The 26698-nt window shown below is 42.1% G+C and overlaps 1 protein-coding gene across 4 annotated transcripts; it reads right to left on the reverse strand.

Annotated features, from left to right (window-relative positions):
* Positions 1 to 963: 963 nt before the first annotated feature.
* On the reverse strand, positions 964 to 24546 carry ccdc9b (coiled-coil domain containing 9B). 4 transcript variants are annotated; one of them, XM_085391415.1, is made up of 14 exons: positions 24293 to 24546; positions 20503 to 20610; positions 20303 to 20407; positions 19571 to 19726; positions 14659 to 14808; positions 12342 to 12404; positions 10721 to 10899; positions 8803 to 8852; positions 8671 to 8718; positions 8482 to 8578; positions 6672 to 6705; positions 5966 to 6569; positions 5774 to 5856; positions 964 to 5456 (listed from the first exon to the last, which is right to left on the reverse strand). In XM_085391415.1, the coding sequence occupies exons 1-14, from the start codon at positions 24302 to 24304 to the stop codon at positions 5430 to 5432; spliced, it is 1716 nt and encodes a 571-aa protein (XP_085247541.1). In that variant the 5' UTR covers positions 24305 to 24546; the 3' UTR covers positions 964 to 5429. The 4 variants fall into 4 exon arrangements, with proteins under 4 accessions (XP_085247541.1, XP_085247540.1, XP_085247542.1 ...); XM_085391414.1 differs by lacking the exon at positions 24293 to 24546 and adding an exon at positions 23813 to 24119; XM_085391416.1 differs by lacking the exon at positions 24293 to 24546 and adding an exon at positions 21384 to 23949.
* Positions 24547 to 26698: the final 2152 nt, after the last annotated feature.

The raw sequence follows: 26698 nt of genomic DNA on the forward strand, positions 1-26698 counted from the left end.
GTTTAACTACTGAACCCAATGCAGTGGAGTTAGTCTATCAGTGCAACAAGCATGTTTTGGGGGCCATCCCTGTGTGATATGCACAAATATTTGGGGGTTTATTTATTTTTTGTTTTTTAAAAAAGCAGAGTGCTTAACTGACTCCAGATGATAGGCAATTGTTTCGAGATAGCATTTCTTTTTTTCTTGTGTCCCGTTTGGATCTTTAGCCATCAGAATGGTTGTCTTAAGGCCAAGATAGCATTTCTTCAACACATTCCCTCCTTTCTTCTCCTTAAGGAAGATTTTTACCTGCATGAACTGCTTTAAATGCTCTGTTTCTTTGCTGGTGTTTTTTCCTAGTTAACTCCTGTATTAGTAATCAGAGGGAAAATAGCTAATTTAGTTATTTCAGGCATCTTCAAAAACTCACCCATCTATTGCTCAAACGTCTGTTTACAAAGGTCGGCCAATCAAAAGAACGCTGGTTTAAGGGCCCCCCCTTAAACCAGCGTTTAAGGGGGGGGGGGGGGGGGGGCAGACTAGCTAAAACACTGAACTTGGACCACATGAAGCTGCCACCATAAGTGATCTTTTTAACACATTTAGGTTTATCAGACGTTCTGTAGATGAATGTCAGAGTGGTACTTAGTGTTTAAAAGGCTCACAAACATCATTTTGCATGGTGAATGTTAAGCACCCGGTTAGTTGCAGAGACCTTTCCAAGAATAACCTTAGGGAATGAAAGCTCCATCAACGCAGCATTTAAACAAGACACCATCACAAAAGAAAGGAGATGCTGTTTTGCAGTAGTGACAATGAGAAGGAAGAAAGCAAGAGCTTTCTTCCATTAACAAAAGGGCAAACGTGTGGCTCTATTAGGAGCTGATGCAAAAGGAAAATGAAGCTGTGTGTAGGTAAAAAGCCACCAGCTGATTCAAACAATGTCACGAGACTAAAAAAGACAAATACACCAGAGGGTTTTAACTAGATTTATTGCATGATGCTAAGCTGACCTCAGATCAATATGACAAACAGCATATGTGCACCTTGTCGCCCCAGGCCTCTTGTTTCCAGGCCAGGAGAAAGAGGAGGGGCGAGGGCACTCTCCTTGATCACGGCAGCTGCCGAGGCGTGGTTGTTACATGCTTAACTATGACCGGGCTGGAGGGAGATGAACAAACCCAGCGGAAACAGACACCGTGTCAGGTTGTGTTAGGGTCACAGGTCCAGACTGGACATCACTTCCGCTTGACCGACATCCATCAGCTGTAATGAAACACCTTGAGAGCCTCCGACTGTTAAATCACTGTTAAAAACCTTGGCTAATAGGAGGCGTTGCTGACACGAGCAGTAAAGCAAAGGAGCGCCTTATAGACAACAAAACAGTTTCACACAGTTTTATATTTTGAGCAATTTGCTTGTTTAAGTTTATTCTTCAGTGACGCTGACCTTTGTAACCACAGACAAAGGTCAATAAGTAACAGATTACATCTTGTTTGATTCATTTGTGCAAAAGGTTGTGTTTTTTAAGGAGCGTTTATGTTTTATTACCTAGTACTTACTGAGACTTCAGGAAGTTACTGACCCCAGTCAGGAAACTTTCCCAAACTTTTCCTAAAAAGAAAACCCCAAACAAACCACAATCTTGTTCCCACATTTCAGCTTTCACATAAACTAAAGTTGCCAAACTGAATGGAGTCAATCAGCAGCAGGTATACCAGCATGTTGCTGACTGACAGATTAGTATTGATGTTTAGGTGTAATTGTATTTGCCCAGAAGAACTAGTAGAAGTACTGCTTTTACCTCTATGAAACAGCCTGGAGTAGCGACTCTTTTCTCATAGGCAAACGCCAAACCAAAGCACCAAAACAGAAGGGTGTTTTTGCAAACCAAAAAAGGATGACAGGCCTCGACATCGTCTTGCTTTAAAGCTGCTTGGACCAAATGTTGATCTCTTTTTTAAAAAATTTTCCTCAGGATAGTAAGCCTCTCTCCACTGCAGTGCACAGCTGACATAATCCCACACTGCACTTCAATCCTCTACACAGCCTACAGGTCTTATTTCCATAATATCAACACCCCCAATTTGGTGCGCTATTGTGTCAAACCCTTCAAACCATTAGTTAGCTTATAGCATTAAAGTGATCCAGAAGTGTTACAGCTACCTATTTTTTGTGCTCTTGTGTTAAAAAGTAAAAACAGTGTACAGCAGGTCACAAGCTCAAAGGCCTCAAAGGTAGAGCGCTGCCATGGAGACAGACTTGTGAGGAGATAATTAAAACAGTAGCACCTATGGGATCCCACCTGCAGGGCTGAGAGAAAGCTGTGTCTAATGCAACAACTCTTCAGAGAACCCGTGTGAAGTTAATCAAATTAAACATGAAAGCAGAGTCTGTAGGCAAGAAGTCAAACTGTATGGACCGTTGGTGCTGCAGCGTGCTCTGTCTTTATCGCACTGGTCCTCCGATAACGTGTTAAGAGTGACGAAACAAAAGAAAAACCTGCACGCAACAAATTCACCGACTACTGTGCGTTTGCTCAGGTGCACGAGTAAAGTGAAGTGAACAGGGTGACAAAACGATGCCAGCCGGAGCCTTTGAAACACAGAAAATCTTTATTCATGTGGCGTATGCTTCGTTCCGAGCGGTTCAGCAAATGAAGACATGTTGCACATGGACTCAAATTAGAGCGAGTACTCTGAGCAGCAAAAAAGGCTGGGATCACACCTTGAAATGCAGCACACACGCATACACAGGCACATCTAATTACAACAGTGCGAGAACACACGTGGGGGGTACTTGCATACTCCCCGCCAACCAACTCATCTCACCTCAGAAACTTGACATTTAAGGAAGGTGACAGTGCAGATGTTAAACAAACTGAATGAACAAGGACTAAACACAATGCTCTATGATTGTGTTTCTTCCACTACATGAAATCTCACAGGGAGATTTAAAAAAATACTTCAAAGGGAAACAGTGACCTGTTTTTCACACAGATGTTTCCTTCTACTGATAGATTGCTATCCACATATAATACAAAATAAGGCCCCTTCTTTCTTAACGGATGGACTGGCTTCAAACGTTGTGGCTCGCTTCTTGCTTTTTTGATTTTATGTAACCTCCGTAGACACAGACAAGACCGCAGCTCAGAGCATGTCTGCTGTGTTTTCCACTTACAGTTACATAACTGTTTACTACACGGTGGCATTGACGAAAGCCAAAAACTTCTTAATATAACTGTCGCTTCTTACCAAAATAGCATCAAAGACTGGCAATAAATTTTAAAAAGGAGAAAAAAAAAATACGACTCAGAGAAACACAGCTTGAGATTTACTTGGTAACATTCTCCTGTCCGAAATGGATAGGCAAATAAATAAAATAAATGAGGCAGTTAATATACAAACCATAAATTAAAGTACACCTTCAATAGCTGAAGAAGCCAATATGCAAGGCACAACAACTGGCTAAGATATTAATCAAGGGAAGCTTGAAAGATATTAGGCTCTCTTTCACAAACATAATACAGAACAAATAATACAAAAGGGAATTTTAGCTGAATCCCGGCATTCTCAATTCACCCAACTCAAAAAATGCTTGAATTATATTTTTTCCCCCCACTCACAGGGGCCCAAAGACCAGAATTTGTACACTGTTTGTTTAGAATCAGCTAACATAGTACATTACAATCCTAAATTAAGTGCCAAAACATAACATAAGAAGAGTGAGGAAGACCGGATCATCGGGATTCAGCTGTAAAACTGTGCTTTAGGGAACACAACAATAGTGTGCAAGGTTTCTACTCTGCAGTGTTATAAATCAATATTTAAACATCCAAATGTGTTATGCTTTACCGTCAGCTGGCTTTTTATTTTAACAATAAAGGAGTACACTAGTGAGTTATGTCATCTTACAACTGGATCGCATTTATTTCTTTCTAAACCTAGTTCTGCATTAAACAGAATGAGGAAATTGGCTCTTCTAGATGGCCTCCTTGGGCAGCGCTGCAAGCTACTCCAGCATGGCTGCTTTTTTTCTTTTCGTTTTTCTTTTTTAATTGAGTTAAGGCTTTTAGAAAAAGAAAGGCATTTTCAGGGCGCCATCTGATCCAAGTCCCAGTGGTTTGGACTGAATGTTTTACTTCTGACGCCTCGGGATGTTACAGTAGAACTCTGTGCCGATCGTCTGAGTGTGGGGGACATATTCATGGTGCACAACGCTCATGACTGTGAAAGAAAGAAGAAACGAGCATGTTCTGGATGTCCTGCCTTAAGGCTCTGACAGGGTAAATTTTCCTTTTTCAGGCTGCCCTTTGCTCTCTGGGACATAGATCCAGTTCCCCAGTGCTGATCCCCCCACACTGTGACACAAATGTATACTTCCTCTATTTTCCCCAGTGAAAAGTAGTCGGACCACAAAGCAATGTAAAAACAGCAGGCGCAGGGGATGTGGCTCAGAGCTGCACAAGGAGACGACCTTGATAAGTAAAAAGGCCAAATTTAAATCAAGTAGATTTCTGCCACTTATGGGCAGAGTTGTGAGGTTTCATGACTGCAAAGCTGTCATCCCCAAATTCAGATAATCTTAACCAGAGTATGACATCATCAGGCTCCTGTCTTGATATCAAAAATCAGTGGCGCGCTCCTTTCAATGCTCTTAATAGCAGAAACATTTACAGCATGTCAGTAGTAACATTTTGTAAACTTTGGACTGTCTTGGTCACTGGCCAAAGACATTAGGGTTCAAATGTGCGTTTTAACAATATACTGATTTCATACTTCCCAAAGGCTATTTATGGATGCTGGAAGCAGTTAATAATATCCATTTGTCTACTACTTTTAAATGTAGAAATAAAAACTCTACTGGAGGTCTGCAACTATGTATCGTCATATATTACAATCTTTATTCAGTTACTGAAAAGTTACTCAGGGACTACAGCTGAAAAGTAGCTTTTAGCTATATCCGGTACAATATATTTATTGTGCATCGTCCCTGCTAAATAAGCTAAATAAATTAAAAAAATATACCTCTAAGGCAGAATCAGGCACTAAGTAATTAGACTGTGGCTTGGTTTAATGTCAAGGGCTATCTAAATTTAACCGATTAGCTAGCCTCCTGATATGTACCTCAACATTTTCATACAAAGGTGTAAACATTCAGTGATATTGCACTCAAGCAGCGTACTTCCATACAGAAAGAGATGTCAGTACACATGTTTTTGTACACATAAAGTGCTCTGATGTTAAAAAAAATTTAAAAAACACTAATAATAATCGAGCGGGAAAAAGGTGTCTCACCATTCATGTGTCACATTTGAGACAAAAATTCAGCTCCCACAGTTTTGCCTGTAAGCTATAAACAGTATTGCAAACGAGCTACTTTGAAGCAAAAATAATGCATCCAAATGCTGTGTTTTGGTTTCAGTGTTTATATCCAGAAAACGTCAGTTAAACAATTTTCCCATGTTCTCGTGCCTGCAAAAACAAACAAAAAAAGAGAGAGAGAAAAGGATAAAAATTACCAACTGCAACTTTCTGTATTTTACATTTACTGTATTTTCTCATTCCCTCCTCAGTATGAACGATCATACATTATCTGTTCAGGTGGAAGATGAAATGAAAAACCATTCTCACAAGACTATTTCTCCTGCACTCCATCAAGACTCAGAGGGGCTGAATTAAAATTGGATAATACGCAGCTGCAGTGCAGATATATTGCTCTCCTCATCCTTTTAAATCCCCATCCATTTGCACTTCCCTCCATTTGCACATCTATTGATTCTCACACTGACCTTGTCACTGCTGGTGGAGTGTGTTGGGTGTGTTTCTCCAGACTCCAGGCTCAGAACAGACAGACCAGAGTCTATCAGCTCTTCTGTGAAAACAAAAGCACGGTTAGTTTACTTGGAACATCCACACACGCAGCCAGGAGAAAAATAAATAAATAAATTTTAAAAATCAGGCTCGCTGAAGTTCAGGCGTACCTGTGTTTGTGTTGCTGATGTTGCACTTAGGAAGTTCCACAGGCTGGATCTCATGTAGAGGGGTGCAGGCTTTTTCAGCAGGGGGGGAGCTGGGAGCTGTGGGTGGGCTGCTGTCCTTTTTAGTGCAATCAGTTTCAGATCCCTGCTGCTGTGCAAAAGAAGGTGCAGCTGGCCCACCTCCTTTATCCTGAAGACTCCCATCATCCTGCTTGGCACTTTCAAGAGGCTGACGTGGCCTCTGCATTTCATGCTTGTTCTTTTTAGGTGAGGAAGCTTTCAAAGAGCTGGGACCTCTGGATTCTGACTCTTGAGACCCCGTGGTTTGCCTTGCATGAGCCCCCTGGATGAGTTCCTCAGAGAAGCGCACTTTCTTCTCCAAACCCCGAGAGGACGAAGCCTCTGCCTTCTCCTGAGTCGGGGTGTCCTCTCTAAGGATAGCAGCCGACACCGAGGCTGCTGATTCACTCACTTCCTCGGGCGTGCTCAGTGAATCCGGGCTCGGTGACTGCTTTGTTTTTGCGTCCTGATCTTTCAGCTCGTCTGCATTAGCGTCTGTGAGGGCATCAAGTTCCTCAAGGAATTCCTCCAGCGTCGTCTCAGGCATCTAAAAGATGAGATCAAAACGAAAAACAGGAGTGTTTCTTGCTAAATGGATGTCTTTTATTATTCACTTTATAGCAGGGTCAAAAGAGGTTTCACCTCTCACCTGCAGGTTCTCTCCATCATCATTTGCCTGCCATCTGAAAAAAGGGTATTCAGAAACAAAAAAGCAGTGTGTTGTGAATCTCTTTTTCTTTGCAAGTTATAGCATGCTGCAATATTGTATATAACAATCAGCAACAAGAGTAAATAACACAGATCATTTTATCACAATGCAACGTTCAGCTGGCAAAGTTTAGGTCCTGGCATTCGTGTGGTACTTTGCCACATACCGTCCACTTAAACATTACCGCAGAAGAAGCACACCCCCACAAGCTTTCTACAATGGCACCACAGCATCTCACCCTTAGCAGGACAACATGTCACACCACAAAGCAAAAACAGTTCAGGACTAGTTTTTTTCTTTGACATTAAAAGAGCACAAAGCTCTCAGTTAGCCTTCAAATGGTCTGACTGAGCATCTGTGGGATGTGCAGCAATAAGCCCTATTTACAGGTCGCCCTCAGAGATTCCACGAGTATAACCTAACGGGTCAGACGAGACTGCTGCAGGCCATTTCAGTGTTATAACAGCATTTGCTTCTCAGTCACATACTTGCTCAAAAACCAATGACTACACCATGAAAGGTAATGACCAATGGGAGTCATATCAGGTGATTGTCCAAGGACATGTGGAAAGCAAGAGCTGTGATTTGAGGTTGGGGCTCAGCCTTCCGAGGCACAGACACACACCGGTCTCAGTTGTTGTGATTGTAATGGCTTTTCATGCATGAACTCCAGACAGTGTCAAGAGACTCAGGCTGGGACACTGTCCTCAGTTGCCCTTTGTCACATGTAGACTCAGTACTGGATTTTGTGTGTTTTAGGTAAGGGTGCTGTCTGGGTAGAGCATGCAGCAGAGCACGAGATGACCACTTGCTAGCTGTGAATTTAGCCAATTATTACATTTTCCCTTTTTTCCTCACATCAGCGATAGGAAATCGCACCAACTTTGTACTAAGGAACTGGTGAGCTAAAGACTGTTTAACACTGTTTCATGTTTAATTCAGCTACATCAGACAAAGTTCTCACACGCACCTCCATTTGGATAATATCCAGAAACATCGAGAGCTGCAGTGTATGTGTGAAAATGGCTTTGGTGGCCTGTGGGCTGCCTTTGCCCACACTCAAATCTGTTGCCAACTGTAACAGCAGCACAGCCTGATAACAGGAATCTCACACCCGAGTGCTGTTTTACAGAGCCCCCCTCCAAATCCTTACCCTTACCTACTTTTACAGAGACATAAAATAATCTTTCTCACTCCAAGTCCACACAGTGCCTCAATTTCAGCTCTGTGGCTGTGGAATTTTTTGGACATTATGATTGCATTACAGCGCACATATGGCCTTTTCCACCAGCACCTACTCAGATCGGCTCAGCTTGGTTTTTAGGGTTTTCTCATTAGGTGTAGTACTTAGTACCAGGTATTTGTTTAGTACTTGATGGGGTTCTAAGCAATCTGAGATGACCCCAAAATGTGATGTCAACAGGCTGCATGCTCCAGATTGGCTAGACGGCCTGCTCACCATCAAGTGGTGTTTCACAGCAGAGGAGAAACTGTGGAGGGGGGGACAGAATGCGACCTTCTGGGTTATTTAGTCAGCTGCCACCACTTCTAAATTAAGTCTCATGACATCCAGGGGAATTTGTACATTAGGGCACAGTGCAGAAAAACAGCATGTCTTTCCACATCCGTTTTACGTACTGCATTAGTCATGCCGATGTTTCTTGTAACCGCTAATTGAAGCTATGTTGAAAAACGCTCTGATGGTTGAATCACCTTTGCCAGCAGCCCATTGTGTTTAGCTGTTACTGACCTTCTGGCCCGCCCAGTCAGGCGATCTTTGCCTTTTGCTTTACTGCTCATCACTTGCACGTTTTTAGCTCCCTTGTCTTTGCCTCGCTTGTCATGAGCTAGGTCAGAAAAATACCAAAAGTTTAAAAGTCTAAACACTATAAGAGTATTTTATGGGATTTAACTGTTCACTAAATTATGTGGGGAATACCTTTTGAATCGCTGCCTGCCCTGGGTCCTCTTCTAGCATTTCTTCCTCCTGCAGCAATGTGATATGTCTTTTTTATGATTTGTTATGAAGCGTCTTACTCCTTACGTTCTCAGTCTGTGTCTTTTGTCTTACCTCTGCTGGAAGGCCCCCATTCTCTGTCAGAGAGGGATTTGTCTGAAAACCTAGAAGCAGAGGTTTAGTTTTAGACAGTAACAAAACCCAGTGTGACTAATATCTCTATCATGTTCCAAAATCATTCATCTTTTCCCCCCTCAGGCACTATAACATCTCATCTGCACAACATAAACGGACATTTCAGTATATCATTGTGGGCCTAGAGTTTAAGATTGTGCAGAGATTCCATTCCTACATTCGACATCCTCTGAAACCGCGTAAATTGTCGAATCAAAAACACATTTCCTCTTCTGTTCTTTCTCGGGAGCCTTGTTAATGCTTCGCCAAATAAGGCAAGGCATTTCCATCCCTAACCCCCCAGCTAAAAATAGCTGCTCTTTCCTTGTGCCTTTACATTTGGATACTACCCTAAACAGCACATTAATTTACTCTGCAACTTGGTCAGTCTTTGTACAGCCACAGCTCAGTTTGTTTGAAATCTAACAAACAGTTCACAATAAACGAGTTGTATTTCTTTCCCGCGGTCAGTTTGGGGTGCTATCGTGTGATTTTCCCCCACCAATGCGGGCAGCAGCCTGCAACGCTGTATGAAATGTAGCTCATGAACTCCTTCACATGAAAAAAGTTATATTAGGCATACATAAGTAACTGTTTGGTAATGTTTTAGCTGTGTAACATCGTCCTGTGACTTGGTGACAATCAGCCTTGCAATCATGTGTTAGAACATGCACAACATCCAGAAACCTCATCTAATGGATTCTTCACTGAATAATTTAACTACAAAGAGGCACAATGTTCTCCGGGGTTATTTTCTCCTCTTCATCTGCCTAAGTGAAGTGAGCCTTTCAGTGAAGGAAGAATTTAAAAGTGAAAAGGGGAAATCTACAAAACTAATAACTTAAAAAAAAAAAAAAAAAAAGGCCTTAGTGCTAATAAGACCATTTTTAGCCTGCATGGTACTGCATACTGAAAATATCTTAGTACTGAAAAAGCCTTCTCTTAAAAGTGACAGTCCACTGTTCGACCTCCAAACCCAACATGGACTTTTTTGTTCTTTAAAGGAATTTGTACTGCTTACTTGACCTCCATTTCATTATACATGTTACCCCTAGACTCTCTTTACAAAGCATAATGTTTCTTCCTGTTAAAAGGGAGTTTTTTCTTCCCACTGTTGCCGAGTATTTGCTCATAGTGGGTGGTCTGACTGTTGGGGTTCTCTTTGTTGTTGTGATTTGGTGCTATATAAATAAAATTCAATTAAGTTGAATTGTTTGGACAATCTAAAATCCTGGAGTCCTGGCAACATTTTCAACTAAATGACAGCAAAACTTTATTTGGCTTATCAAGCGCTATAGTTAAACTATAACTTAAAATCCTGGATAGTTCAGCCTCTAACAAACAAAGAAGTAGTTTTGTGAACAGCAGCTTTAAACCATCACAGAATTACAGATATAGAAACAGTTATCCACGACTCAATCACCTCCCAGTTGGATTATTGTAACTCCCTATTTATAGGATTACCCAATTCTAGTCTTTTTCAGTCACAGATGGTTCAAAATGCAGCTACTCATCCTGTAAATCAGGGGTCTCCAACTCCAGTCCTCGAGAGCCACTGTCCTGCAGCTTTTAGATGCATCCCTACTCCAGCACAGCTGAATCAAATGGTGGAATTACTTCTTCAGCAATCAAGTTTAGCAAAGGCCTGGTAACAAGCCATTCATTTAATTCAGGTGTGCTAGAACAAAGATGCATCTGAAAATCAGCTCCACAGTATTTCACTGATCTCTGAACTTCATATTTTGCCATATTTTGGTTTAAAATGTTATTATTTTATTTCTTTTTTAGTCCTTCAGCTTTAACAGCTACAGCCAATGGGAATATGAATGTAAACCTTTAACTCTTTAAAAAGTCTTACATATTGTCAGTTTTATCCATGTCCCACGCTCGTCTCCACTGGCCCTTGGCATTTTTATGGCGTGCCACCCTCTCCCTGTCAATCTGCTCACGCTCCTTCTTCCACCTTAAATATTCCTCCTGCTCCTCTCTCGATGTGGGGACGTTGAGGTCTGTGATGGCCTGCAGGTTCTCGATATCCTATGCGCATGCAAAAGACAGCATTTCAGTGTATAAACTTATAATAATGGATACATATACAGATCTGTGGGAACCACAAATGTGTGTATTTCTGCTACGTTGATGTATTTTGCATAACTTTAAGTGCTAACCACTGCCTCCCTGGGTAAATACCGATCAGTGTTCCAGGAAAAGTACAGTTTATAGCAAATACAATTAGAAGCTCTTCCTCCATTCCCCTCTTAACCTATTTATTGATTACTGTGATGAGAGCAGAGAGGATTGCTGGCTAATAGTAAAAGGAGATCTGATACAGGCTCATTAACACATCAGAAAGGGCAGAAGCTGCTTGTGTTATAAAGCCTTCAAGCAAACCAAGACTAGAGATGTCACGAAAAAGACCAGCAGTTTCTGAGAGAGCGTGCTGATGTCTAGAAAAAAAATACATTTGTTGGATTTCTGAGTACCAGGAATGACCATAAAAATCTGTATTGAAGCTCAAAGCAGCAGCTAAAACCGTGAGAGAAAAAGAGATGCAACACAGTGCTGGTAAGAAGCTATGACAGGTCATGTTTTCCCCTCAGGTGAGGGCCAATCAAATCGAAGTAAACATGTTGCCCTCCTGCCTACACTTATTGGAGAACATGGCATCTGTCCTCATCCTGTTTTCCACCTCGTCTCTCCTTGCTCTGTGCTGGCCCTCAGAGGACATCAGGGGTCACACGGGAAGACGGTTTTCACATGTTCCAACAGGCCATGATCTGCTGCCGCCCCAGCTGCTAATTAAAATTTTTTTTAATTTTTTGCCAGGAGCCAAAGAAGGCATGTTGGATATTACAAAGTGAACCTGGCCAGTTGCTGAGATCATAATCTTACTCTCAGTGACAGTTGAGCTTCCAAAAGCTGCACTGATTTAGGTCCATATGGTATATTTGTTACACAAAAGTGTAACACACTTTACAACATGATGAGAAAAAAAAATCTACATGGTATTTCCTTGAAATCTGTGTAGGCCAGGACTGCAGCAGCCAGAGAGGCATGAACAGCATCACTTGTCATGTGGAGAATCCGCCGTGCCTTTGAAGCCAATCCTTCCTGCCTCCCCAGTCAGGCTGCTTATCGCACACCAGATCTGTGAGACAGCTCTGAGCTACTGCAGCAAGGCTGACATGCAAGCCAGCGGGAGGCAGATGGGAAGAAGCGCTAGGAAAAGGGGCACGTGCACGGCAACGTGTTGTGCTGTCTGCGTGTGTTTGTGATGTGGACAGAGCGCATATTTGCATTTGCTATTCTCTGTGCTTTGTATGCTAACGTAGTGTTGGTGAAAACCTTGTTTTCACTGACTGATCATCAGCAAATTACGTGGTCACGATGAGCTGAAACTGCAGTCCTTTGAGCTGAGAGAGGTTAGACACACAGCATCTAAATGTTTACATCTGTGTATGAGGGTTTTTTTAATTTACCTGGCATTGCTCTGACACCCCGTGATGCTCCTCAGTGTGCTTCTGCCCCTGTTTGACCTCATCCTGTCAGAGAGGAGAAATTAAAAGATGAGCTTAGCAGTTATAAGTGTGACACAGCAACTTGTTGCTCGCTAATTAAACACTGTTGTAAAGAATCGCTTTGCTGCTGTCACAATCAGGCCACTGACTCATCCATTAGGAAGGACTGAGAGGTCTAGACTGCCACCCAGTGGTCTTAAAGTGTAATGGCACAACTTGGCACAACAGCTTCAATTATAATGTAATTTCTGTCCACTCTGCACAGGGGCAGACTGCAGTTAGCAGGTAGCTGACCTTGGAAACCACCTGGCGGTTTGCAAATCAAACACAGCTTATTAGAGGTACAGAATTGTGCTAATTTCTATTCTGGTGTAGTTCTGATTTCAATGATGCGCTCTGGTGAACACAGAGGATGAGTCATGTTGCTATTAACAGCAACACTCTAACAGCTGAGGGAGGATGGGGGACAATAGGCACCGGGGAGAGCGAGTGGGCTGGTAACACACCTACGGGCTGGGACGCCCACACGATCATTCACACGCCCACATCCAGAGAGAGTATAGCTCACACATACACAAAGACCCCCGGGTACCTCTTTTCTCTCTCATCCCACTACTCCGTCTTCCTCTCCCTTTTTCTTGGCACCTTGCCAGGTCTGTCTCTTCGCATAATGAGCCTTTTCAGAGTGAGAAGGCAGTTGAATGTTAATTAGATCAAATCGGCCCTTTCAGGATGGTGGGAATAGGGAAACAATCGTGCCAGAGGAGTGTGGACCACTTAAAGTTTCAGGAAAAAGAAATGAGGGGAGATTGAAACAGATGGCACGGTTGCCAAGTGTCTCTCTCTCTCTCTCTCTCTCTCTCTCTCTCACCCTCCCCTCTGTTCCTCTCCGTCCGACTGCATTTCCTTACCCCTGTCACTCTCTCTCTCGTGAGCGTGAGCAGTCTGGTCATGAGGTTCCTCCAGGCTGCATGAGACACCGCTGCACAGCCACACCCCTGTCTCTCAAAGAGTCATTATTTATTTCCAGGGTGTCTCTCGCTCTGTCGCACACACACATACCCATCAGATAATTATTTCAGAGGCAGGGCAGTGCAGTAGCAATGTGCACCTCAGCGTGAACCAACGCAAATATTTTTTTAAAGCTTGCCAGATGGATCCATGGTATGTTCTCCTACGGTATCACCCTTTAGCAGCTTTCTCCCCCGCTGCTCTCATATAAACCTAGTGAAATGACACAGGTTACGTAAACCAGGTCTCTGGGATTCACAGATGACTGGTGCACTGGAGCCCTGGCTACTGTTCAAGTGCTGATTCAGTCCACATGATAAATGGGGGGGGGGCACAGACCTAGTGGGCCAGAAATAAAGGCAAAAAGAACAATGTGTTCAGCCCATAGATTCAGTGCACATTAACCCAGACGCCCAGTGAGCAGCACTTAGTGTATCGGCCAATCGGTAGCAGAGATGCACATTTTAGACTGAACCTGTACTTCTGCAACTCCTGCTTTCATGTCCCCTCCCTCCCACCCCCCCACCCCCACCCTATGACCAGATTGTGTCTGTGTTTACAGTGGCGAGGATCAGCTGCCTGTGCATCAGCTTATTTATTTCAGTCTGTGAGTGTGTGTGTCTGCGTCAGGCTTCAGACTGAGGCAGAGCAGCTGTTCCAGACTTTCTGGGGGGGTGGGAGGGGAGGCTAAGGTCACATTGCATTTCACAGACGATGGCAGGGGCACACGAGTCCCTGCCTGCATTAAATATGGCATCTCAAGCAAACCGGAGTAACTTGTAAAAGTTAACTGTGGATGATTTTGGGAGATTCGGGTCAAGGTATATTCCTCAGTTTCCCTTTCACACGTGAAACACACAGCAGGAGATGACAGGAAATTCTTCATGCGGTTTACTCGAGGAAGTTGCCTGAATTGAATTTTTCACACGTACCTTTGTCGAGTGACATCTAGAGAAGATCAGAGCTGCAGCGTGTGTGTAAAAACAGCTCAAAAAGGTTGAAAACTTAGTTATGCAGAGCATCTGTTCAACCCACAGCTCTATTAGCCACCCTCTCCTTTCCTAATATCACACCAGTCAGTCACAGCCCGGTCCACCTCCTGTCAACAAACCATTATGCTCCATCACAGGGATGGAGGGGATGGGCCAGACAACATGTCTCATATCTATGTAAAACACGTCGGTGCAGCATGTGAGAATAAACAAAGGGAGGGGGGAGGGAGTGAGAGTGGAAGCAGGCAGGAGTGTTCGGTGTGCGTGAGTCGGACCTGTGGTGCTGAGTCTCTCTTGGTCATGTGAGATGGCTGCTTCGCCCTCCCCGCTGACTCCACACGCCTCGCCTGTCCATCATCGGCGGGGCTCTTGACGTCCACAGGGCCCGGCCTCTTCTCAGGCCTCTCACTCACCACCCTCTTACCCTGGAGAGTCAGTTACTCATATTATTAGCATTACATAAGTGTCAGTATGTGCTCTGCACTACAATTTGAAACATTCATTTAAGGATTCTCAGTTACAAGTACTTAGACACTAGTTTGTGGGTTTGGTGAAGTCATTCATACGCTTTAAAAATTTGACAAATTTTTGTGATGTCCCCAACTTTAGCACCATCACTACCTTTTATCTCATTGAAAACTAACTACAAGTCTCAGCTGTACTTTAGCCCTAATTAGCCAATGAATGACCCAATCAGCATGTCTTATTTTATACTAGAGATGGACCGATCCGATATTATGTATCGGTATCGGTCCGATACTGACGTAAATTACTGGATCGGATATCGGAGAGAAATAAAAAATGTAATCTGATCCATTAAATATCAAAAAAGCACCTCACAAAACTTGCGACATGGCGTAACTCGGCTCATAACCGTAGCACGTAGGAGCAGTGTGGTCACGTGATAGAGCGGCTGTGTGTATTTGTAGCCTCAAACCAGCATTTCATCTCCGAGGAAGTGATCCCAGAGAAGTAAAGCAAGTGTGTAAGTTCATCTCTATTTGTAAAGCATTCCCATGTTAAGCTTATCAACTGATATATGGAGCGACTGCCTCTTCCTGCTGTTACTTCAATCATGAAGCTGATCAATGATCAGCTGATCGGCTTTTCTGTCGCAAGTCCGTCTCTCTTCTTTGTTTTTGGCCCACTTTGCACCAGAAAGAAACCAGCGGCTGAACAACAGCAGCACGTTTAAGCTTGATCAGCTGTTGTTAGAATGTATTTATTATTACTTTCTACTCGAGGATCTTTTTCTACAGCTGACGGCTGGTAACTGTGCAGGGGCGGATCTAGCAAAGTTTAGCCAGGGGGGCCGATAGGGCATGAACAGGGAAAAGGGGGCACAAAGACATACTTCTCTTTCTTATTCTCATTTAAAATGTCGAGCTTTTAATAAATAATTATCTGACACCCAAAGTTTTAATTTGATGTAAAATGTATAGAAGTCCATTACTGTATATAGTAACTATTAAGTCTAATATACCCTAGTAAGCTATACTACTTTTTCCTTTGGGAACCATCTGTGCAGTCTGCAGTTCTGTTGAAGAAAGATGTTGAATCTATTTAATATTTCTTGAAAAATAATTGATTTCTGTGCATTTTTTTTCACACTGCATCAAATTAAAGTTGATTACGTCGATTAAGCATCATGAGGTGGAGGGTGGGGGGTGGGTCCCTATTTTTTATTTTTTTTTGCTGGGAGTTTGCAGCCCTATTGGTTAGGTTGCTTAATATTTCTGCTAAGTACTCTTTAAAATACCAGAATAGGGAGGATGGAGCAGGTTTAAGTTTATTAGATTGATCAGTTTTGCTGAACTATGAAATATTTTGGGTGCAGTGCATTTTTTACATACAGTATAACAGAATAGCTTTAGTGTTTTGTTTATTTAAACTTGAGTATGAACTTATACAAAATGCAGCAAGATATTAAAAAAACAGTTTTATTGATTAAAAATACACTATATCGGATTCATATCTGTATCGGCAGATATCCAGAATTATGATATCGGTATTGGACATAAAAAAGTGGTATCGTGCCATCTCTATTTTATACTAAATAATAATATAAACATCGTAAATACAAGCTGCAGATTTGTGTCAATTTAGCATGTGAACTAAGGATACATGGTTAAAGCATGTTGACCTCTCACTGAGTTAGGTTAAGGAGAAACCAACTCTGAATTAGATATGTATGTCTTAGGGGTGCAACGATACTCGTATCGATATTGAACCGTTCTATACAGTGCTTTCGGTTCGGTATGCATATGTATCGAACAATACAACATTTTTAATTTATTTTATCAACTTTCCTTCTGCTGTCTGTGTTGAGCCCTCTGTGGATCTGCGCTCGACAGTGTAGCCTCGGCGGAGTAGTCGAACGCAGATTCACTGAGCGCAGGGCAAGCTAGCGAGACAGAAGTTAAGCTCTCGTAGCAACATTGCAAATTGAACCTCCCCCACCCTCATTCAGATCTGGCCTTTGGAACTATTTTGGTCTTCATGTGACGTATGACCCTGAAGGTAAGCGCGTCATGGACTAAAGTAAAACAGTACAGGGAGTGCAGAATTATTAGGCAAATGAGTATTTTGTCCACATCAACCTCTTCATGCATGTTGTCTTACTCCAAGCTGTATAGGCTACTGTGCATCTCTGTAATGAGAAGGGGTGTGGTCTAATGACATCAACACCCTATATCAGGTGTGCATAATTATTAGGCAACGTCCTTTCCTTTGGCAAAATGGGTCAAAAGAAGGACTTGACAGGCTCAGAAAAGTCAAAAATAGTGAGATATCTTGCAGAGGGATGCAGCAGTCTCAACATTGCAAAGCTTCTGAAGCGTGATCATCGAACAATCGAGCGTTTCATTCAAAATAGTCAACAGGGTCGCAAGAAGCGTGTGGAAAAACCAAGGCGCAAAATAACTGCCCATGAACTGAGAAAAGTCAAGCGTACAGCTGCCAAGATGCCACTTGCCACCAGTTTGGCCATATTTCAGAGCTGCAACATCACTGGAGTGCCCAAAAGCACAAGGTGTGCAATACTCAGAGACATGGCCAAGGTAAGAAAGGCTGAAAGACGACCACCACTGAACAAGACACACAAGCTGAAACGTCAAGACTGGGCCAAGAAATATCTCAAGACTGGTTTTTCTAAGGTTTTATGGACTGATGAAATGAGAGTGAGTCTTGATGGGCCAGATGGATGGGCCCGTGGCTGGATTGGTAAAGGGCAGAGAGCTCCAGTCCCACTCTGACGCCAGCAAGGTGGAGGTGGAGTACTGGTTTGGGCTGGTATCATCAAAGATGAGCTTGTGGGGCCTTTTCGGGTTGAGGATGGAGTCAAGCTCAACTCCCAGTCCTACTGCCAGTTTCTGGAAGACACCTTCTTCAAGCAGTGGTACAGGAAGAAGTCTGCATCCTTCAAGAAAAACATGATTTTCATGCAGGACAATGCTCCATCACACGCGTCCAAGTACTCCACAGCGTGGCTGGCAAGAAAGGGTATAAAAGAAGAAGAACTAATGACATGGCCTCCTTGTTCACCTGATCTGAACCCCATTGAGAACCTGTGGTCCATCATCAAATGTGAGATTTACAAGGAGGGAAAACAGTACACCTCTCTGAACAGTGTCTGGGAGGCTGTGGTTGCTGCTGCACGCAATGTTGATGGTGAACAGATCAAAACACTGACAGAACCCATGGATGGCAGGCTTTTGAGTGTCCTTGCAAAGAAAGGTGGCTATATTGGTCACTGGTTTGTTTTTGTTTTGTTTTTGAATGTCAGAAATGTATATTTGTGAATGTGGAGATGTTATATTGGTTTCACTGGTAAAAATAAATAATTGAAATGGGTATATATTTGTTTTTTGTTAAGTTGCCTAATAATTATGCACAGTAATAGTCACCTGCACACACAGATATCCCCCTAAAATAGCTAAAACTACAAACAAACTAAAAACTACTTCCAAAAACATTCAGCTTTGATATTAATGAGTTTTTTGGGTTTATTGAGAACATGGTTGTTGTTCAATAATAACATTATTCCTCAAAAATACTACTTGCCTAATAATTCTGCACTCCCTGTATGTTGGATGTGCCACACAGTGCTCAATTACATGGGTGGGAGCTAGTGTGTTAGTGCAGTTAGCTCGTTAACGTGTTGGCCGTCCAGCCCCAGGCACGGGGCGATCCGCGGTAGCTCGTTAACGGAGATTTGCCGTGTTGTGGCGTTAAGGTCATTTCAATGAGATTAACGCTGACAGCACTAGTGGGAACACAACGAATATGACTGCACATTTACTCCGACATCATCCTAGTGCAAAGACAAGTGGAAGCAGACAAAAACAACAAGCATGCATGCTACAAACTTTACCCGAGTCATTTAGACAGCCGTTAGCACAGGATTCTCCTTATGGGGACCTGATATGTTTAATATGCTGCTGAGAATATAGCCCAGAAGAAGCGTATAGTAGAGCTTTTATTTTATAAGAGCCATTTCTCTGTAATAAACTCTCTTTTCCAAAGATGAGCGATTTCTCGATCAGATAGATTTATTTTTTTTATTTTGTTGTTTCAGCAACATTAAATTTAAAAACTGTACGTTTGAGTTAAAATATATATTTATAATTTTAATAAATGACAAATTAAAAAAGCATGAACATTTTTTTGTATCGAAAAAATATCGAACCGTGACACCAAAGTATCGAACCGAACTGTGAATTTTGTGTATTGTTGCACCCCTAGTATGTATGTATGGATGGATGGATGGAGATCCAGTTGCTTTGTTGTGTTATATTTTGATTTGCTGGCCCGGTGTGGCTCCAAGACTTCTAAGGGACATCTTTAGAAAGTTGTTCTAAGAGATCTATTTCATCCTGCTATGAAATGGTTCCACCTCATTGTTCAATAAGTCCATTGAGATTTTCCCACACAGCCATCCCATGGTTTACAGAGTAGAGTCTTTTAAATGCGCCAACACTCTTTTGGATGCACATTCTTGCCTATGCAAGAAGAGCTCATGGAAAGAAAAAAAAACTACCAGAAATATTTGTAATTCTTAAATTACAGATCTTTATAAAAACATTTTGTGGCATTCTTCCTTGTTACAATATAACTAGACTTTAAGCTAATGGGGTTTTGGCTCTCCTGTACTGGGTCCTTGTCACTTTTTCCTTGTAGTTAATTTACCTTTTTGCCAGCCATGGTGACCGTTAGTTGCTTCCTGTGTCCTCGGCCAGCAGTCTGTGGAGGAGCCTCTCCCCCTCTGTCAGGTCCGGCTTCCTGCTGTCCCTTCCCAGCTGGTGAACCGCCACTGAATGGCTTTGTCACCACCACACGACTATCCTGCTTCCAATCAAAGAAAAGGACAGTCTATGAAATATATGAAATATTGATGTAGTTAACAGCATTTGATAGAACAGATGGGTTCTATCAAATGCAAAGACAACACTGTGGGATATTAGTTAATGTAGCTTTTTAAAAAAAACCAGGGGTGTCGAATATAAGGCCGGGGGGGGGGGGGGCAGAGACTCCAAACCGGCCCACTGGACATCTTTGAAAAATGTTCCTTTTAATTGTATTCTCATAAATTGTACAGCATTTCCTACTGATGGAGACCTCCCCCACAGTCTTTCATACAACACCAAAGTAATAAATAAACATTTAAATAACAGAAATTCCTGTTTTTTTCTTTTTTTGCACATTAACAAAACTTTCCACTTCAGGAATGATGTACCAGAACGTTTTCTGTAGTTTAACTTATTTCATGTATTTTTTATAATTTAAGCCCAAAGAGTCAAGCTGACAGATTTCCTTTATTAAATAGAGCAGCATTTCTTATTCAGGTAGTAAAACTGAGACGTGTTGGGATTTTGAATTAAAGATAAAATTATTATTATCATTATTTTTGCTGACACTCACACTAGCGGACTTGCTGATTGTGATGGTAAGATCGTCGGCTTTGCCCTTCCGGCTCTGCAGTGCCATTCCTTCCTCTTCTGCTCTTTTCCTGTCCTCCTCTACCTCCTACAAACAATAAAGTAATTAGGAAACCTGAAAGAGTTGCAAGCTCCACACATAAAACCTCAGAAGCTTTTCTATATGTGAAGGCTTCTTCTCACCTTGTACCTCTTCATGAGAGCTTCATTCTTCCTGCGGAGAGCCTCAATCTTCTTGTCCAGCTCCAGGTCCTTCTCATGATCCCTCTTAGGCCTCATGTCACTGGAGGTCTGGGATGAGACATTTATAGGTATTCATTAGAAAAATAAAAACATTTACATTTCATCAGATTGATCTTATTTTGAGGCTTCTATGGCTTCATTAAACCTGGTTTTCTCACAGGTGGGGTGCCGTGTGAAATTTAAATAAAACAGAATGAAATGATCTGAACCCTACTGTTCACTGGAAATAAAACAAACAGGATATGGCACAAGCTCAGAAATAACCCAGTCTCATGTTGAAGTTCATGCATCCAACAGGTTTCACAATTCTTTTAGGACTGGAGTAATGTTACCACTTTGTTGCATCACTTCTTCTTTAAACATTTGTGTGGGAACCTAGGAGACAAATTGCAGTCATTTTGACAGTGAAAGGTTTCTTATTTTCCAAACACAGCTGTGTGAAAAAGAACACTTACTGCTTCCCCACAAATTACAAGTAGAATCCAGCTGCTGCCAATCAAATGCACTAGATTAAAAAGAACATCACCAAATGTGTCCACCTCTATAGAAGCAGAGGGTTTTTGGCCGTTAGCTGGTATGGATCACCTCAAGCTCAAACTATACAATGCTCAGAAAAAATACCAGGCCTCAGTTAACATGTTAAAAGTTAAAGTTTGTGACAGTACAGAGGAGAAAGCCATCTTTTCTCTAAAAGAACATGGCAGCAAAGCTTAGCTTTGCAAAGCTACATCTGAACAAACCACAAGACCTCTGAAACAATGTCTTTTGGACAGGGAAGATTAGTGTGGAGATGTTTGGCCATAATACAAAACTGCACGTACCAGCACACCAGGACCTCATGGCAACTGTCAAGTACGGTGGTGGAGGGCTGATGTCTTCGGCCTGTTTTTCATCTATAAAACCTGGACACCTTGAAGTCCACGAGCTCCTCTATATACCAAGGAATTCTAGAGTCAAATGTGAGGTCATCTGTCTGATAGATAAAGGTATAAAGCTCATGCAACAAGACAGCAGCAAATCTACCACAGAATGGCTGAAAAAATTAAAAGAACCAAGGTGTTGTAGCAATGTCCAGACCTCTAACTGAAATACTGTCGTACAAGTTTCAAAGGACTCCATTGAGACCTCCATAAACTCTCTTGACTCTATTTTAACTGCCTACATGCCTTTTAGCACTTGGACCACTTTACTGCAGAGCCCTGGAGAATCATCACTGTTTATAACAAGCTGTTTTTTGGTGTGTGTGAAACACTTTCATTACTTAACAAATTTAATTTGCACCGCAAACAATAGTCTAGAAATGAAAAACTTTTGTTACAACTGATCTATACTAAGCAATGAGCAAATAAGATTACAAACCAAACCATACACACCTGCTTTAGCAGTGTAAAGAATTTGATATTATTGTTCTAGACACATTTATCAATAAAGAACAAAATGCCTACATTCAGCACTCAGCTCTATTCTTGTGTTTCTGTATATATTGTGAGTTTGACCATAATTACAATGACATTTAAATAAGCAACTGCAACAATATAAAACCTGCTTACAAGCAGAGGAGAAACCAAGGCTGACAGGTGAAGTAACCATCAGCTGATCAGCTGGACTGACAATTATTTTAAAAAGGCACCTGTGTACATCAGTGTGCAGCAGTGTGCACACTAATAACACACTAATAACACTGATAGATCCTCACACCCACCACAGATGGAGCATTCATCATGAAGCTCAGTTACACGAGCTGAATGCATATGCAGACCAAATTTAAATACCCCAATGCAATCAGCAGGGCACAAATAGAGGCTCCATACTGAAAATGTGCTCCATGTGCTCTCATACAGCCTGCTTCCTTCAGAGAGAACCTCACTTTATCATATTATACCAACTGTAACTGTAAAAGCAAGGGCAGGCATTAAGTTAAAGGACTCTTAAATGTGCACAGATGTTCACAGAGCAGGGACAGTGAAGCATCAGATTTCTGCATGAAAAAGAGCTAATTTCCTTTAACCTGCAGCAGCTTAGCCTCCTGTTCCCTCCCTCCCTTACTCCCGGGTCCAAAGTGTGGCTCAGAAAACTGGTGAAACAGGAGCACTCCTCTGGAGCCCAGCGGCTAAAAGAGGCTATACTACCTTCTTTAAAGCAAACAGTAATTCAAGGATATAGCTTCAGAAGCTGATAAAAGCAAAGTGCAATCTTTCTCATCGCCACTGGGGGGACGATTCCAAAATCAGGCAAATTATATAGAAGTCTGTGAGAAAATGTTCCAAATAATCCATTTATTTATGACCTAAATGTAGGTCACAAATATGAGTTTGTTGTTACAATTGCTTGCTTAAACTCTTATGTAGCACAACATTGTGTTGATTTTGTAAACCGTGGCTTAATTGAAAATAAAAGACACAATAAAGTCCTGCACAAGTTTGAGTGTGGCTGATGTGATACACAAATATAGAATAGAATAGAATAGAATAGAATAGAATAGAATAGAATAGAATATGTGCCAAAGCTAAAATAGAGCAGACTTGTCATTTCAAGACTATTTCAATTATCAGTACTTCTTCTCTTATAGCAAGCCAACACCATTTTTCTTCTTAGAAAGAATTCAAACATAAACAGCAGTACGGGATTAAATCTGAATGAACAACATTCACTGTCAAATCAATCAGCTATGTGTCTCCCTCTTTGAATCACTGTCGGCATCATCTGTTGTTATTCACAGCTCTGGAGAAGTGACAGTAACGCCGGCAAATAGAGAATTTGCCACTTCTGCTTGTTTGCATCTGTGAGGAAAACATAATTCATTTTGAAGTGTCCTGTTCTCCACTCTCTGCATAAGTGACTCTGAGGGGTCAGACCATCCTGACATGCATAGGACGTAGATGTGCCAAAGTGAGTCAGTCATCCTCCACTGTTGCTTCACTGACGACATACAAGTCAAGGTTTCTAGCACATAACGATGACTCACTATGAGGACCGCAAGGAATCTATTCATGTTTTTTTTCCATCACTGCAAGGAATGGCTGCCACTGGGATGCTGAATAGTTGAATTCACACTGAGCTCTCAAATCGGTCTGATTTTTTGCAAAATGACGGCAACTACATATCCTGAAATCGTCTGGGAAGCTGCAAAAAGCTCAGCGGTTGTGAAAAAAGTTTGGAGTCATTCAAAGGGGCGAACAGGCTGGAAAGTGGTTACCTCACTGCTCTTAGTTGTCAGGGTACCCAAACACAACAGACCATGAGGACATACCACCAAGAATAGGCGCAACAGAGAAACTCGCTGTCGACTCCGATTCTCAGGGAGGCCAATGGCGGAGAGTGAAGCAAACGCCCGCTTCAACGAACCAAAAAGTGGGGAGAATCTTTGCAGAAATGGCAAACCTCTGGCTCCTGGAGACCTGTGACAGTGCAGCAGCACAGCTAACACCCTCACGCGATCAAACGGCACACAGACCCTGCCAGCGGATGGCATCCATGCCCGGACAGACGGGCAAAAGGGGGAGGAAGCAGCCTGTAGGGAGAAAGCTGCCAAGGCTCCCCCCCCCCACACACACACACACACACACCACCTCCTACCCGGCGATCCTGCCACCTACGGGAGCGACAGCAGGGGAGAGAAAGAGCCAGAGACACAGCTGAAACTGCGACAGAGCAGAAGAGGAAACGAGGGGGAACCTAATACTAAAAAAAGAGAGGGAGAGCGAGGGGGAAGAAGAGAGAAGGCACTCACTGGTCTTTCCATGTCAGCGCTGGGAGCTGGGCTGGGTCCAGGCGCAAGGCAGCCGTGGCGGCAGAGAGGGCTGGCTGGAGTCGACGATCATGCCTTGATTACAATGAGCCAAGTTGGGCAAGCAGCCAAGACGTCTAACAAATGCACAGAGCTCCCCTGTTAACGGATTTCACAGCGCCCACCCGCTCTCTCTCTCGCTCTCCCTCTCCAAGCCTCCTACCCGCTTGTCCTCACTCCCTCCTACCCTCCCTCTCCCCCTATAAAGCACTTGCTCTTTCCCCTCCTCACTTATCTTCTGCTCGAGGCACGCCGGTTAAAACCTGTTACCCTCCGATCATGCGACGCACTCTGTGAATCTGAAATTAGCGCTATTGCTCAAATGACACTGTAATAAACAAAAATAAGAAACACCTTTTTTTCCTATAAGTGAATAGAACGCCACATGCTTGGCAACAAATCTGTCTGATTTCTCGTATGTTTTTATGCTTCAGACACTGGCAACATAAGAACAGTTTCCCCTTTATTATCTAAAATGTAGACTAAAACTCGCTGATTCCAAAACTGGCACAATTTGGTTTATTAAAACATAAAATACTACTCTAACCTTTTAAACAGAACTCCTTTCCTAGCTTATCATACCACTGTGTGGATCCAGGCATCACAGAAATATGATGCACGTGCTGTTTGTTCCCACTGTGGTTTCAGTAGCTCTTTTTCCCATGATGTCAAGACTACACGTTGAGAGTACTAAAGAAGCATCCTAAAGAAAGGTGCACTGCAGGGGGAGTGGGGGGCTTGCATTTCCCACCATTCTTCACACGCCGAGCGCTGCCTCTACCAAAGTTTGAGCGCTGAAGACATGCAACAGCCTGGCACACAAATAACACAGGCAGCTGAAGAAAGGCTACAGCACTGAGGTCGGTCACTTAACACTCCGAGTCAGTGCTCTGATATTTCCACTGCATTGTGGAAACAATAACACCATTGAAAGTTACCACTGGGAGCTGTTGCATATTTGTCATATTCAAGTCCACATAGCTTTAATTCTGCACATATCAATCCTGCCAATGAGCAAAAATATATATATTTTAGAATAAATAAATATATATGATGTTAAGGCCCCTAATATATCAATATCAAAACTATTCTACTAAATGGGGAAGTAAGTTGTTAAATATTATAATGACTGCAAGCAAGTGTAATAGCAAGCTGTTATCAATATCAGATCAGAGAGAAGCCTTACACTGACACTGTATTATAATTTAAGGGTTATGTTTACTGTCACTGGTGTGAAAAGGACCAAACATAGTAGAATCAGAAATGTCAAACCAATGAGGACCCACAATGCAACAGTCACATGTAAAATATAAAAACACCGTAGTACTGCAAGATTATTACAGTTAGTTACTTACAAGTAAAGTCAGGAAAAAGAAGCCCACTGTAAACTGAAATAAAAAAAAATACAAAAATAAAACATTAATATAATGAAATATACAAAAATATAATGTGTGAGATGAGTAATGGTTCTTAAAGCATCGTTAGACTCTTTGAAAGTCAAAGCTTAAATGGCAAATACGGGGTAAGTTAAAAGGCAAATTTATAAATTTCTTGCCTGACAGTTCAAATGCTATGCTTAAAACAGGCAGACAGAAAAATACACTCATGTCAACAGCAGCAGAACTCACCGCCATCGAGGATAACAGCAGAGACACAGGCTGCAATGTGACGTCATGTCCACCAGGTGGCGCCAAATCACCGTCAACATTAGCGAAGTTCCACGAGGCGAGACGAGTTATTGATTTGAAAATAAATTCATAGAAAATCATTCTTACGTCCTTTTGGTAGCGTTTGCACGAGTGTGTGTGATCATTCTGTCTGTAAGCACGATAACTCGAAAGGTTTTGAATGGATTCTGATAAAACTCTATAGGAGTGTAGAGTGGGTCATGATAACAATGCATTAAAATCACATGGCTGACATCCAACAAGGTCTTCAAGGTCAATTTAATGACTTGTTGCCTGAAAAATTGGCAAAAAAAACCCTCACAAGTGATTGTGATTCTCACAAGTGTGGTATGTATTGTCAACATCTAGAAAGTGGTGTTTAACGATTTAAAATATCATATGACATGTTACACAGAATTAGAGCTGGGCGATATAAGATTTTTTCATATCACGATATGCTTTTTTCATTTCAGGCGATAACGATATCTATCACGATATAAGCCAAATAACTATATTTGTAAGATTTAAATGTGCCGTTGCTCACAAGTAAAATGTGAAATAATCAGGGTTAGGGTTAGGGGGGGGTAGAGGAAGAAGATATATATATCTTTATATATATATATATCCATAGGTCCCTCATCCTATTCATGTAGCCCCTTCCGCCGGGGTTACTTGCATAGTA

This window comes from Rhamphochromis longiceps, linkage group LG19, assembly GCF_057381845.1.
Source record: "Rhamphochromis longiceps isolate RC_006_pf linkage group LG19, R_longiceps_female_GT1.1, whole genome shotgun sequence".
Classification (NCBI taxonomy): Eukaryota; Metazoa; Chordata; class Actinopteri; order Cichliformes; family Cichlidae; genus Rhamphochromis; species Rhamphochromis longiceps.